The following is a 14,755-nucleotide window of genomic DNA, read 5'->3' on the forward strand; positions in this document are numbered from 1 at the left end:
ACTTTTCAGGTTTTTATTTGTTAAAAAAGTTCAAAATATCCAATAAATTTCGTTCCACTTCACGATTGTGTCCCAATTGTTGTTGATTCCTGACAAAAAATTAAAATTTTATATCTTTATGTTTGAAGCCTGAAATGTGGCGAAAGGTTGGAAAGTTCAAGGGGGCCGAATACTTTCACAAGGCACTGTACATTTATGTATGATTTAGAAATTGAAGTATTGTATTTTATTTTCATGGAAACATAAGACATATATTTTCATGAACAATTTTATTCCATTCTTAAACATGTAACAAATGCGAAAGCGGATTTAAATTCAACTGAATCAAAATTGATACACAACAATATATGAAGAAAATAAAGGCTTATAAGCTGGAATTGAACCTGCATCTCTGACACAGTTCTGTTTACACATCACCTTGTTAACCAGTTGAGCTATCTGGACACCTTGCACCAATTTGTTGGACGACATACTAACCTATGATGTTTTTGTCATATTTTGGACCACATACTAAAAAATTCAAAGTGATCCAGAGTCCAGGATCCTTTCCAGATCGCCACCAAAATTAAATCAGCTCTTCCTCTTACCATAGTCTACATCCCCTGAAAATTTCATCTGAATCTGCCCAGGCGTTTTTGAGTTATCTTGCTAAAAGACACACAGACAGACACACAAACGCCAGGTGTCATAACCTCCTTGGCGGAGGTAACTAGCTGACTTCTGGATTATCTTTTTGATTTTATTTTTTGTTAATGGGCTCAAAGATTCACGGAACTTGAACTCTCATGGTTTTGTTTATTTGATAAGCCAGTAGCGTTCTGAGTTTGTCCTCGACATCTCAGGCTGGATGACACCCCTCTATTGTATTTCACATGAATGATGGGGCTCACTGGCTCTGTGCAGTGCAAAAAGGAAAACAAAAATACGTACGTCAACAGTGAACAAGCAGTTCAGTCAAAAAATGCTATGTAACCTTCCCCGCTCTCACCAGGAGAACTTTCAAATGTAACTCTTTCCAAAATAAATAAATATATAAATATATTCATTTATCCCATTTGCTCCCAGAATCTTTTATGTATTTTTTTTACAATCAACTCTCAGATTCATTCGCACAATACAAGACATGCCATTAAACTTCATACTTCCTTTTGCCGTACTTCACAATGTCAGTTTTCTTTTACTTAGAGGTTCATTAATTTTCAAATTCATATGATCATTTAACATAAATATCTACATCTCTGACCAATTTTAAGTTCAGACTAAAGTCATATTTAATACATCAAGATCCCAAAGTGTCTTTTTATTTTCATTTATAATTTAATTCAGCTGCTTGTTTTTTTTGATTGTTGTTAAGTTATTTGAGTTTATTTCATGTTATTAAATTTATTTCTTTTTTTCCCCTATATTTGTATTATTAATTAATATTGGGGAGGTATCTTGGATAAGCCCACTTTGGTTTTTTTTTTTCACCTCTCCAGCACTTTCTTGCATTTTTTTAATGCCAATGTAACTGTTTTTAATTTATGGTGCTAATAAATAATGATTAAAAAAAAGATTAATCTTTTTAAACTAGAAAAGCACTCAGAGAGTGCAGACCTCCGCCAAGGATAGAGAGGAAAACAGGAAACCCATGCAGTAAAGGATCACGAGCTGGAATCAAACCTGCATCTCTGACACAGTTCTGTTTAGGAATCACCTTCTTAACCAGTTGAGCTATCTGGACACCTTGCTCCAGTTTGCTGGACGACATACTAACCTATGATGTTTTTGTCATATTTTGGACCACATACTAAAAAAACATACTAAAAAAACTGAATCCAGGATCCTTTCCGGATTTCCACCAAAATTAAATCAGCTCTTCCTCTTACCATAGTCTACATCCCCTCAAAATTTCATCTGAATCTGCCCAGGCGTTTTTGAGTTATCTTGCTAACAGACAGACAGACAGACAGACACACAAACGCCGGGTGTCACATAACCTCCTTGGCAGAGGTAATGACTCCTTAATTTTTCTTCATGTTCCAACTCCCTTATAAACAGAACTGATTCCATCTTCTTGTCCAACATTCCAGATCCTGAATCAGTGGTTAGAAATCAGAGTAAAGTGGGTGGACGGTCAGTTTGTGGCTGCTGGAGGAAGCAGTGTGTTGATCAGAAGCTGCAGTTTGTGACTCTGCTGCTCCTTCAGTCAGGCTTTAATTAGACTCAGTCCATTTGTTGGTCTTTAACATTAAAAAGGTTGAATGTTGAAATAATCCGTCACATGAAATCAATCAGAATCAGCCTGTAAAATGTGCTCTTATTGTGAAGCCTGCTGCTTCCTCATAGGTGGAGTCCTGACTGGTTTCAGGAAACGGATCAACTGTCTGAGAGTCCAGGAGTGGACTGGAAACTTTTTTCTTCTTCTTCAGCGCTTTGAATAAAGTGTAAGTTTGCTTTGTTTGCTGCTTTAACTTCACTAATGTTGCTGTTTGTTTCTGCTCTGTCATGTTTCTACATGTTCACTTCTTATTTCACCACAAACTTTGGATCACTGCTGTGTAAACATGGATCAATATGATTATTAGGTTATTGATTCACTGTAATCAGTCAATATTTATATTAGGTTATTGATAGACTTCAGTCAATCAGTTTGATCAGCTGCTGATGTTTATTTGTTTCTTCAGAATATAAACTGCTTCATGTCTTTTTTCCCTCTGGGTTCTCTGTGAGTCTCTGCAGCTCCATGACTCCATCTGCTGGACTGATAGTAGAAGTGCAGCAGCTGATCTTCAGGAGGATCTGAGTGGATGAATGATGTTTGTTTCCTGTGCAGGTGAAGGGAGAAAGTGTGTGTGAGCTGCTGTGAGTTGAGCATCATGGATGAGTGTGAGGACAGAGAGGAGGGAGTCCCTCCCTCTAAAAGCTCTCTGTGTGGGGAACAGGAGAACCAGAGCAAAGCTCAGAGGTGAGAGCACCATCTCTAACTGTCCAGGACTCTGCTGCATGTCAGAGCTCAGCATCACATCACTGCTGCATCATTATTGACAGGAATCCACCTGGACCTGGACCTGGACCTGGACCTGGACCTGGACCTGCATCCAGCTGTGTGTCCTTCAAGAGTGACTGGTCTAAGGGTTTTCCTATTAATTTTAAAAGAGAACAAAATCCTGCTGCAGAGGGGTAAGATATTCAGAACATACATTTTTGAATAAAGGTCAAATTATCCCTTTATTGATTTTCCAGAAGTCTGTCACATATTTTCTTAAATCCAGATTAGTTTTCATCTCATGTAATCAGAACTTAATGTCCTCTCATATACGTTGTTATTATTATTAATGGTCTAAATATTAATGTTATTGCTGTTGTTCTACTGCTTTAAATGTGTGGAACGTTTGAACATGCCTCTGTAGTTTAACATTAATATTTCATTTCCATCTTCTTCAAAGACATTAAACTACTGACTGTTGTGTCAAATGTTCTGTCAGTTGTTCCAAATATATTCCAACATTAAATCACTCTGAAACTCTGCTACCACCTCCATGTGTCACAACTTCTCTTGGCAAAGGAGAATCCACTAGTTAGGACAAACAAACCAGAGACTAAATGAAACAGATGTTTATAGGATGTGAAAATAACCAGATGTACAGCGATGCAGAATCAGGTAAACCAAACAAGCCAGGACAGCGAGCTACAGAGAACAAGAAACTCAGAAAAAATAAAGACTAAGTTAACAGAAACTGAACACCAAAACATGAAACTCAAAGGGAGACAAAGGAAACACCAAATACACAAAACTACAACTCAAGACATAAACACCTGAACTGCAAACAAAGGTGAACAAAACCAAGTAGAACAAGACTGCAGGAGAACACTAACCAGAAACACAAGAACACACTGAATCAGGAATGAATGAGGCCAATGCAGTGAAACTGATGGAGGGACGTGTCAAATCTGATGGTCTGGCAGAGCGTGAAGTCTGAGCTGGAGTTTGACTGAGAGGAGAGTTGATGACAGGCAGGAGAACCAGTTTCTGCTCAGGTGAAGCTGATTAGGAAGAAGTTCTCAGAGAAAGTTAGAGAGGGAAAGGAGGAGCACAGATCCTGACACCATGGTTTCTGAAAGAATTCTCCTTCCTTGTGATCTTCTTCTTTATCTACCAGAATCCATCAGAGACAAGAATCCTCTGGACCTGGACCTGGACCTGAACCTGTGTCTGCATCCAGCTGTGTGTCCTTCAAGAGTGACTGGTCTAATGATCATCCTATTGATTTCAAAGGAGAACCAGGTCCTGCTACAGAGGGGTAAGACGTTCAGAAGGTTTCAGAGCTACTAGTTTGATAGCAGATTGGCTCCTCATCAAACAGAACAAATGTTTTGAAGACATGATGCTAATAACTTGAACATCGTCAACAGATACATTAAAAACAGAACCAGGTGGATCACAGGAAGAACTCTGAGTTCACTAAAAATGGCACGAAATAGTCTTTCATGGACAAAAATCCATTTCTGTGATCATATAAGCCTTGTTAGCCTACATGTTAGCCTATGTGTTCGCCAATAAGGGAGAATTTTACATTGGTGATGGGGAAGACAGATGCTGGACGAGGATGGAGAGGACAGAAAAATGGTTCTTGTTGTCCTCTCTGAGTTTAATCAGTCAGCATCAAGACCTACAGAGCAGTTTTCCAGGTTCTCTCAGAAGTTCCAACCCTGGAGTAGGAACTTTTAACTCCTATAGACAGTCCTGAAAGAGGTTCGACAGGGACGGTTCCTGTGGTCAGAACAAAGATTGATGATGAGCTAAAATGAATAGAAAGTTCCTGCAGTAGAAAACAGACTAATGTTGGAATCTCTAATGAGCATCATGGACCTTCAATTGGTGTTTGTCTCTGTGTGATAAAGTGAGAGTTAACTGTTGATGTTGATCCACAGAGTGGAGCAGCAGAACTCAGAGGTTCCCAGAGCTCAGTCTGTCCAGCAGCATGACCTGGACTCCATATTCGTGGTGAGTTCATGGACAACAAGTTGTTCTCCATCTCTTGTGTTCAGGCGTCTCCATGCTACTCTTTGTAGACCAGTGGACTGTCAGTGTGTCCAACATGGATCTGATGTTTGGTTCCATGATTTGACCCTGATGGACTCATTGACACATTTCTCTGTTCCAGCTGCTGGAGGACAACATGGTGACTTTTGTGAAGAAGGAGCTGAAGAAGATGCAGAAGGTTGTGAGTCCAAATTACCCAGAATGCTCCTCAGAGAGTCAGAGGGAGGATGAGGAGGAGTTGGAGAGTGATGATGAAGATCAGAGGACCAGCAGAGAGATGTTTGAGCAGATGACAGTGTTGTTCCTGAGGAGGATGAAGCAGGAGAAGCTGGCTGACCGTCTGCAGAGCAGTAAGAGGATTTGTGTAAAGACTGAAGCTGCTGATCAACAGAACATTTATATATCTTCACACAATCAGTCTTTAGGGGACAAACTGTCACCTTCACTTTATTGCTACTTTTGTGCTTTAATATCCAGGTTACTTCTACTTCACTCTTGGGCTGGACCCGAATATCCCGGATATCCGAATATTCATTCGCTACGGCGGTATTCGGATATTAATTTTGGTATCCGAACGTTATCGGGCGGAACGAATATTTGGCGTTACTGTCTTCCCGCCGCCTTCGCCCACATCGGCTCATCCCATCGTGTGATCACATAAACATATCCACATATGTCTATGACATATACATGTATATCTGTGTGATCACCCCCTCCTCCCCCCAGACAAAAATAGGAATATTCGGAGCTCGTTTCTTCCCTTCGCCTTCGGCCCACTTCGGCTCATCCCGCCGTGTTCGGCTCATCTCGGCTCATCCATTCGTGTTTGTTACCACCACCCGAATGGCCAGGTGGCTGCCGACTCTGACGTCACGCTTCACTTCGTTGCATAAACACAAGACAAGATGCGGAAGACCTCCGCTGGTTGGGAATTCTTCAGTTTAACTGAAGACAAAACGAAGGCAGCGTGCAAAATTTGCGTCCGGGAGACCAGACGAATGGATCCGAAAATTCGGCCATCTCCGCCACATCCCCCCACCCCCACCCAACCCCCACTCCCCAACCCCCCGCAGGACGTTAGGGGGCGGAACGAATATTCGGATATTCGTCTTTAATAGGGCCCGAATATCCGGAGACCAGAAACCACTATTCGGGCCAGCCCTACTTCACTCTTTTTTCTTGTCTTTTCATTCAGGACTGCCTGCAGATTGCAGACAGAAACTTAAATCTTCTCTGAAGAAGAAGTTCCAGAGAGTGTTTGAGGGCATCACTAAAGCAGGACAGCCGACCCTCCTGAATGAGATCTACACAGAGCTGTACATCACAGAGGGAGGGACTGCAGAGGTCAATGATGAACATGAGGTCAGACAGATTGAAGCAGCATCCAGGAAAGCAGACAGAGCAGAAAGAAGCATCAGAACAGAAGACATCTTTGAAGATTCACCTGGAAGAGATGGACCAATCAGAACAGTGATGACACAGGGAGTGGCTGGCATCGGGAAAACAGTGTTAACACAGAAGTTGACTCTGGACTGGGCTGAAGACAAAAGCAACCAGGACATCCACTTCATGTTTCCACTGACTTTCAGAGAGCTGAATGTGCTGAAAGAGAGAAAGTTCAGCTTGGTGGAACTTGTTCATCATTTCTTCAGTGAAACCAAAGCAGCAGGAATCTGCAGGTTTGAACACTTCCAGGTTGTGTTGATCTTTGACGGTCTGGATGAGTGTCGCCTTCCTCTGGACTTCCACAACAATGAGGTCCTGACTGATGTTACAGAGTCCACCTCAGTAGATGTGCTGCTGACAAACCTGATCAGGGGGAATCTGCTTCCCTCTGCTCGCCTCTGGATAACCACACGACCTGCGGCAGCCAATCAGATCCCTCCTGACTGTGTGGACATGGTGACGGAGGTCAGAGGGTTCACCGACCCACAGAAGGAGGAGTACTTCAGGAAGAGATCCAGAGATGAGGAGCAGGCCAGCAGCATCATCTCCCACATGAAGACATCACGAAGCCTCCACATCATGTGCCACATCCCAGTGTTCTGCTGGATCACTGCTACAGTTCTGGAGGAGCTGCTGAGAACCAGAGAAGGAGGAGATCTGCCCAGAACCCTGACTGAGATGTTCATCCACTTCCTGGTGGTTCAGGCCAAGGTCAAGAGGGTCAAGTATGATGGAGGAGCTGAGACAGATCCACACTGGAGTCCAGACAGCAGGAGGATGATTGAGTCTCTAGGAAAACTGGCTTTTAATCAGCTGCAGAGAGGAAACCTGATCTTCTATGAGTCCGACCTGACAGAATGTGGCATCAATCTGGAAGCAGCCTCAGTGTACTCAGGAGTGTTCACACAGATCTTTATAGAGGAGAGAGGGCTGTACCAGGACAAGGTGTTCTGCTTCGTCCATCTGAGTGTTCAGGAGTTTCTGGCTGCTCTTCATGTCCATCAGACCTTCATCACCTCTGGAATCAACCTGCTGGAAGAAGAACAACAAACAACATCCTGGTGGTCTGAGATGTTCAGAGAGAAACCTGATCCATCAATATTCTACCAGAGAGCAGTGGATGAGGCCTTACAGAGTCCAAACGGACATCTGGACTTGTTCCTGCGCTTCCTCCTGGGTCTGTCACTACCGACCAATCAGAATCTCCTACGAGACCTGTTGACACAGACAGGAAGTAGCTCACAGACTAATCAGGAAACAGTGGAGTACATCAAGAAGAAGATCAGTGAGGATGTGTCTACAGAGAGAAGCATCAATCTGTTCCACTGTCTGTATGAACTGAAGGATGTTTCTCTCATGGAGGAGGTCCAACAGTCCCTGAGATCAGGACGTCTGTCCACAGATAAACTGTCTCCTGCTCAGTGGTCAGCTCTGGGCTTCATTTTACTCTCATCAGGAGAAGATCTGGACGTGTTTGACCTGAAGAAATATGCTGCTTCAGAGGAGGTTCTTCTGAGGCTGCTGCCAGTGGTCAAAGCCTCCAAGAAAGTTCTGTAAGTAGTTGGAGACTGAAGATACTTTGTCATTTTCCTGCTGTTCCATCAGTATAATCTGCTTTTCGTCTCTTCAGACTGAGTGGCTGTAATCTGTCAGAGAGAAGCTGTGCAGCTCTGTCCTCAGTCCTCAGCTCCCAGTCCTCCGGTGTGACAGAGCTGGACCTGACCAACAACAACCTGAAGGATTCAGGAATGGAGAGTCTTTCTGCTGGTCTGGAGAGTCCACACTGTAAACTGGAAGCTCTCAGGTCAGGAATCATCAACTTGTTCAACTGATGACCATTTAAAATGTTAAAATGTGTTTTTATTCATGACAAAAAGAATAGCTGAGGTGGGAGGTTTTCTGTATTTTTCTGACTCAGATCAGTTCTATTACTGACCTTTAGCTCTAGTTTCTCTTCATGAGGCCTTTTCCACTACAGGAACTTAACAACCTGGAACCTCCATCACAGAACCTCTAAGAACTTGTGAAATCTTTGTTCCAGATTGTGTTTTGTTTTCCAGTGTTTCACAAAATGGAATGTTTCAGATAGACCTCAATGAAAAGAAAACATTTGAACAAACATTTCATATTCAGTTTGTTCAATCTCTGAACTCAGTGCAGTTCAGCTGGTAGACGGTTGTTTACATTCTTATTTGGGGTTGGAGTCCATTTCCTTTTCACCATTGGAGCCCAAACATCCACTGAAGCAGTGTTGGCTTCTGTCTTCACTGAGGCCAAAGGAATCTTCAGATCAGATCCTCTTGGGTTCACCTCCTCAGATGTTGTAGACCCTGATCCCATCACTCCCAAATCTGTCTTCACTGGGCTTCAGGATACGTCCCTACCTCAGGTGGTTCATGAGGAACTGAGATTTAAGTTGAAGACAGTGACAGCATGCTCAGATTCTGGCTGAAGATTTTTGGAAAGACTTTCTGGAACAGCAGCTTCCACGACTCCAGGTCTGTCAGAAATGATGGAGTGAAGCAGTAGCCCTGCAGGTGAGGACAGTCATCATGACTGTTGATAAGCAGTGTCCTCATGTCTTCTGGTCTGTGGGTAAGGTCAGTCCAATCTTCTTGCTGCTGATGGCTGAGTCCCATCATCTGAAGTGTTGGTGAAGGATAGAACATCCATCCCACCTGTGGTGAGGTTCATGGTGTCTCTGCTCTCCCTGAAGAGGAATTACACCCTCATAGGGACCCTATGAGCCTTTTCAGATGTGAGGCTGTTCAAAGGTTGTTGGTTCCTTTCGGACAGAAGGGACTGAGAGCCAATCACTGGGCAGCAGAGTGTCTCCTGAGACTGAGAGAGAATGAAGAGTCCAGGTCACTGACGCTATGAGGAGTCCAGACTTCATCAAGAGTGGAGATAAACAGTTTAAACACATCAGTTTGTAGATCCTTAGTTTGGTTCCAGTGGGATTGATGTGTGAGTGAAAACTAAAGCATGAGTCTCAACAGCACAAGTAGAAGTGAAGGAACCTGAAGAACAAGAACTGGGGATCAGAAGAAGTTTGTTCTGGAACAACATCAGAGATGGAACCGAGTCTGACAGTGATTTAATTGCTGCCATCAGCATCAAGTTCACTATTTTTTAGATTGTAAAGAAGGAAAAAGTCAAAACTTTGACTTGTCCAAGTGTGTGTCTTGATTTGAATCCAACAGACCAACTTAGGAGTATTTTAAAGACAAAAGTAGAGCAACACAAACCCTCCAACAATCTGTTGAGATGAAGACATAGTCTCTGAAGATGGTGGAACATCTCTGCAGAAATGTGGTTTCTTTATGCTGCAGAGCTTAAATATGTCATCAAAAATAAAGGTGGATATAGAAGCAGTGAAAAAATCCAACATTCTAATGAGAGTAATGAAAGATGTATTGACATTTCTTGGATTCATTTGTTGCCGTTTGGCCTGTATTCTAACTTTTCTAGATCTAAACTGTCAGTCTGTTTTTAAAAAATCAGATCAAACACTTTACTGCTCAGCTTGAAAGTAGTCTGATTACTGCAACACACGACACTTTGGTTTATCTTCACATTTATATAATATTGCAGAGGACTGTCCTCACTGCTGCTGTATTCTGGGCACAGTGGGATGTATTTATTGGTAAAGTCACTGCTGTCTTTTCAATAGGACAGAAAATACTGAATTTAATGTTTTACCTCTTTTCTTGTCTTTATCTCTTCAGACTTAATAACTGTAATCTGTCAGAGAGAAGCTGTGGAGCTCTGTCCTCAGTCCTCAGCTCCCAGTCCTCCAGTGTGACAGAGCTGGACCTGACTAACAACAACCTGCAGGATTCAGGAGTGGAGAGTTTTTCTGTTGGTCTGGAGAGTCCACACTGTAAACTGGAAGCTCTCAGGTCAGGACTAACACTTTGAAAGTGAAAGAAAATGAAAGATTGATTCTTGATTTGCTTCAGACGCATCAAATCTGGACCAAAATACAGCTGAAAGACAAAGAAGAAAACAAAGAGTGAGAAACATCCATCCAAGTGTTGTCCATCAGGTTTGTGTTGTTTTGTGTGTGCAGGCTGTCAGGCTGTCTGGTCACAGAGGAAGGCTGTGCTTCTCTGGCCTCAGCTCTGAACTTCAAGACCTCAAATCTGAGAGAGCTGGACCTGAGCTACAACCATCCAGGAGACTCAGGAGAGAAGATGCTGTTGGCTAAAGTGGAGGATCCACACTGTAGACTGGAAACTCTCAGGTACAGACAGACAGACACACTCAGGAACCTTTTAGCCTCACTCAACACAAAGAGTGGAAGCAGAAGAACATTGCCAGCTCAGCTGACCACCATGTTTGAAGGGAAACTGTTCAGTTCAGCACACTGGTATGACACACAAGCCTCGCTTAGTAAAAAAAAATGGAAACAGAAGTAAACTTTCAGCCAGACATCAAACAGGACAAAACTGTTAGTATAGATTCACTCAAATTGTGGAAGCAAAGAGAAAGTTTCAGTATCGCTTAGTATAACAACTGGTAGCAAAGGGACACTATTAGCCTAGCTTAGGACAAAGTCTGGAAACAGGATAAACCGTGAGGCTAGCTTAGCTCAAAGACAGGAAGCACGGTAAACTGTTAGCCTAGCTCCATGTAAAGAGGAAGCATAAATGAGTAAAGCTGAATAATGAGCGTAAACTGAGCTGGAACGTGACGAGCACAGGACAGGACTTTAGAGATGCTGCATTCAGGTGTCTGTGTCTCCATGTTGGACTGGTCCTTTATCAGTGGAACAGTGTGAGAGCCATGTAACGTCCATGTGTGCTGCTGAAAGAGTCTCTGCTGCTCTGACCGTCCTCCTCCTTTCAGGGTGACGCCTGCTGGAGTCCCATGGTTGACACCAGGTCTGAGGAAGTGTAAGTGTGTTTTAATGGATTGATGGAAACAAAGCAGCACATTCAAGCATCTTCAAAGTGTCACATCTCTGAGGTCATCATCAAAGCTTTAATACTGATCACATGATCCATCAATAACTGCAGCTGTGTTGTGTTTGTTCTCTCCATCAGATTCCTGTCAACTCACAGTCGACACAAACACAGTAGGCAGAGGACTGAAACTGTCTGACAACAACAGGAAGGTGACACGTGTGGAGATCCATCAGTCATATCCTGATCATCCAGACAGGTTTAACTGGCTTCAGTTGCTGTGTGGAACTGGTCTGACTGGTCGCTGTTACTGGGAGGTGGAGTGGAGAGGAAAGGTTCTAATATCAGTGAGTTACAGAGGAATCAGAAGGACAGGATTCAGCAATGAGTGTGTGTTTGGATGTAATGATCAGTCCTGGAGTCTGTTCTGCTCTGATGATGGTTACTCTGTCATTCACAATAACAGAAAAACACCCATCTGGTCCTCCTCAGTCTCTCACAGAGTTTCAGTTTATGTGGACATTAATGCTGGAACTCTGTCCTTCTACAGAGTCTCCTCTGACTCTCTGATCCACCTCCACACCTTCAACACCACATTCACTGAACCTCTCTATCCTGGATTTATGGTCTGGTGGTTTGGTTCTTCAGTGTTTCTGTGTTGAGTTGAGTCCTGTTAGAGAAACAGTGTTGAACAGATAGTTGAGACCAGAGGTGGGTAGTAACGAGTTACATTTACTCCGTTACATTTACTCAAGTAACTTTTTGAAAAAAATTACTTCTGAGAGTAGTTTCTCTTTGCCATACTTTTTACTTTTACTTGAGTAAATTTGTGAAGAAGAAACACTACTCTTATTCCATTACACTGAGCTACACTCGACTTGTTACTTTTTTGTTTACCACATTAAATATGCTTTATTTTGCCAGAGAGATGCCCCCAGTAGAGCTACCACATGACTGTGTTTGACCAATCAGACAAAGAAAAAACCATCATGTGACTTCATTTCACCAGACGTCATCCTGCAGTCACATGACCACATACAAACTGTGGCGGCATAGCGGCATACACTCTTCACATGTAGCAGACAGGGAATGAAAAAACAGGGGTGTTTTCAAGAGGTCTGATTTTGCTTCAGAGTCTGACAACATTAGCATAGCATTAGCATGGATATCCTCAGCTTTTGTCTTCTGTTTACAAACACGGGCGAAGTGATGCGTGACATCAGGCTTGGTAGGTCCACATGATGGAGCGGAATGGGGGGGAGGGTTACAGCATGCAGTACATCTTGTCGCTAGTAGTAGTTTGCACTGTTCAAACATAAAAACATTACCTTACTACAGATATTTGTTTCAAAAGCTTTAAGTTGTGAAAAACTGACATTTGGAAATTTGTGTTTCTTGTGCCTTAACTTGTCATTTTGTAAATATGTTTATTTTTGCAATTTTTTTATTTTATTATTTGGAAATACCAGATTTTGCACATTATTTTACATTTGTGTCTGTCTGATCACATCTTTTTTTAAAAATAAATCGGACATTACAATCAAACAGTTACTCAGTACTTGATTAGTCTTTTTACCAAATACTTTTTTATTCTCACTTGAGTAATTTTTTGGATGACTACTTTTTACTTCTACTTAAGTGATATTATTTTGTAGTAATGTTACTCTTGGTTCAGTACAATTTATGGCTACTCTACCCACCTCTGGTTCAGTCTCTCCATGACTCTGTCCCTCACAAACATGTTTTCACATTCATGGATTAAATGTGTTTCTTTGTCAAATCCTTCTCAATGATTCCTTGTAAACTTGTTCCTCTTCAAAGATGGAAGTTGTGATTCTTCCAGGAGCCAAATGTGTTGTTTTTATCTTTTTCCAGTCAAATGTTGAGAGTGAAAATCAGGATGTGGTGTTCCTCTGACGCTCACTTGACCTAAAAGCATTTGAGCTGCACAAAGTGTGGAATGAGAGAGGAAGCAGTGGATCTCCAAACTGCTGACAGACTTTTACACATTATTATCTAGAGAAAATCAAGCTTTTGTCCAGCCAGACTTGATCCTGACTTTAGTGTTTCAGTCCTGTTTTAGTGATGAAATGAGAACTTCCTTTATCTTGTCCGTGATGGAGAAGAATAAAAGACTGTGACTAAAAATCCTGACTTGAGTGGAGCTCTCATGGAAAATCCATGGACATGAACTGTGAGGGAGCTGGACCCTCACTGTTGTTGATATGTCGCCCTCTGCTGCTGAAAACATGAACTGCACAACATCACTGCCATCAGCACGTCATGGCATGTTGAAAGGATTCGCATCCTTGAATGTGATTACTGGGACTGTGGGCTCATTTCATACCAACTCCTGTCCTTTTCCATGAGAGCCACACAGGCAGCAAAAAGTCAACAGGAGAGACACTTGGAGCGCAAACACCATCCCCTCATCTCATTTACTGTCTACTTATGTTGATATTTTGTTACATATTTTCTACTTATGTTGATCTATATATTTTGTACTGTGCATATTTCTGAGTTTGAATGGGAGGAACTGTAAAATACACATGCTGGCTGCAGGTGAAGACCAGGTTCACCTGAACAGGAAACCAGTCTGTCACAGGGCCACAGGTATCTGTCTGGTGAAGGATGAGAAGAGTCTTATCTTTATATTTTATGAATTCTTCCTCTCAGCTGTCACTGAACTCTGATCCACGATGACCAAACACCAACAACCTTCTATGGAGTAAGATTACTGTCAAAAATATTCATCCACGATTCTAACCATTCGTATTCGTAATGTTAAACATTTTTATGTTAATAAAAAACTTGTACAGAAAATTCTGCTGTCATATGCATGAGTTTGATAAATTTAGGGTTAGGATTGTTTTTACGAGTATGAACCTAAAATTTGTGAGTGCAACTCTAATTTCTACGACTACGAAGTCTTCCCTGTGAGGACGAATTCAAGTTTATGGGTACGAGCAGAAAAATACTGGAATGACATCACATAGGTCACAGGGGAAGGTAATCAAACACCGATTGCTCCAAACGCGCATGGGCCAAAGATGGTTAGGTGCAAATGAGATTTTACTGCAACAGACTGAAAAATACAATAGAAACCTGTAGTTACAAACAGTGACCACCAGAGGGCAGTTTATGGACTGTTGTTGGTGTTCATCCCTCGGATATTTTACTGGAACAAAACAAGGTGAAATAAAGTCCTGACAATGATCAACTCTAACAGAAGCAAAGACAGACTTTATTTAAAGGCTTAAATTCTCTTATTGTTCTCTACAAGATGAGGCAGGATTATGTTTCATCCAGATGTTTTAAAAAGCTCAGACTGAATTATTACCAACAGTGAGGTGATGCTAGTAGAAGCACAAAACTA

General features: G+C 42.1%; 2 protein-coding genes and 1 long non-coding RNA gene across 9 annotated transcripts in view; 2 read left to right on the forward strand and 1 right to left on the reverse strand.

Annotated features, from left to right (window-relative positions):
- Positions 1–14,755, reverse strand: part of LOC110972632 (NLR family CARD domain-containing protein 3-like) — a 204,578-nt gene that overhangs the window by 84,320 nt on the left and 105,503 nt on the right. The gene's annotated exons all lie outside the window — the stretch shown is intronic.
- Positions 1–14,755, forward strand: part of LOC127530708 (uncharacterized) — a 61,908-nt gene that overhangs the window by 45,697 nt on the left and 1,456 nt on the right. The window lies entirely within an intron of this gene.
- Positions 2,327–14,178, forward strand: LOC110972010 (NLR family CARD domain-containing protein 3-like). Its single transcript, XM_051938053.1, has 9 exons — positions 2,327–2,426; positions 2,816–2,947; positions 4,915–4,987; positions 5,148–5,376; positions 6,222–8,025; positions 8,103–8,276; positions 10,545–10,718; positions 11,324–11,370; positions 11,521–14,178. Exons 2-9 carry the CDS (start codon positions 2,859–2,861, stop codon positions 12,039–12,041), a joined length of 3,111 nt encoding a protein of 1,036 aa, XP_051794013.1. The 5' UTR covers positions 2,327–2,426; positions 2,816–2,858; the 3' UTR covers positions 12,042–14,178.

This window comes from Acanthochromis polyacanthus, chromosome 17 (genome assembly GCF_021347895.1).
Source record: "Acanthochromis polyacanthus isolate Apoly-LR-REF ecotype Palm Island chromosome 17, KAUST_Apoly_ChrSc, whole genome shotgun sequence".
Lineage (NCBI taxonomy): Eukaryota > Metazoa > Chordata > Actinopteri > Pomacentridae > Acanthochromis > Acanthochromis polyacanthus.

What these genes read in the sequence shown, in the direction of transcription:
- LOC110972010 (XM_051938053.1), top strand. Translation starts at nt 2,859, where the DNA reads ATGGATGAGTGTGAGGACAGAGAGGAGGGAGTCCCTCCCTCTAAAAGC. An exon ending in AACCAGAGCAAAGCTCAGAG is followed by an intron (nt 2,948 to 4,914) that starts GTGAGAGCACCA and finishes GTTGATCCACAG; the next exon opens with AGTGGAGCAGCAGAACTCAG. An exon ending in GACACCAGGTCTGAGGAAGT is followed by an intron (nt 11,371 to 11,520) that starts GTAAGTGTGTTT and finishes TCTCTCCATCAG; the next exon opens with ATTCCTGTCAACTCACAGTC.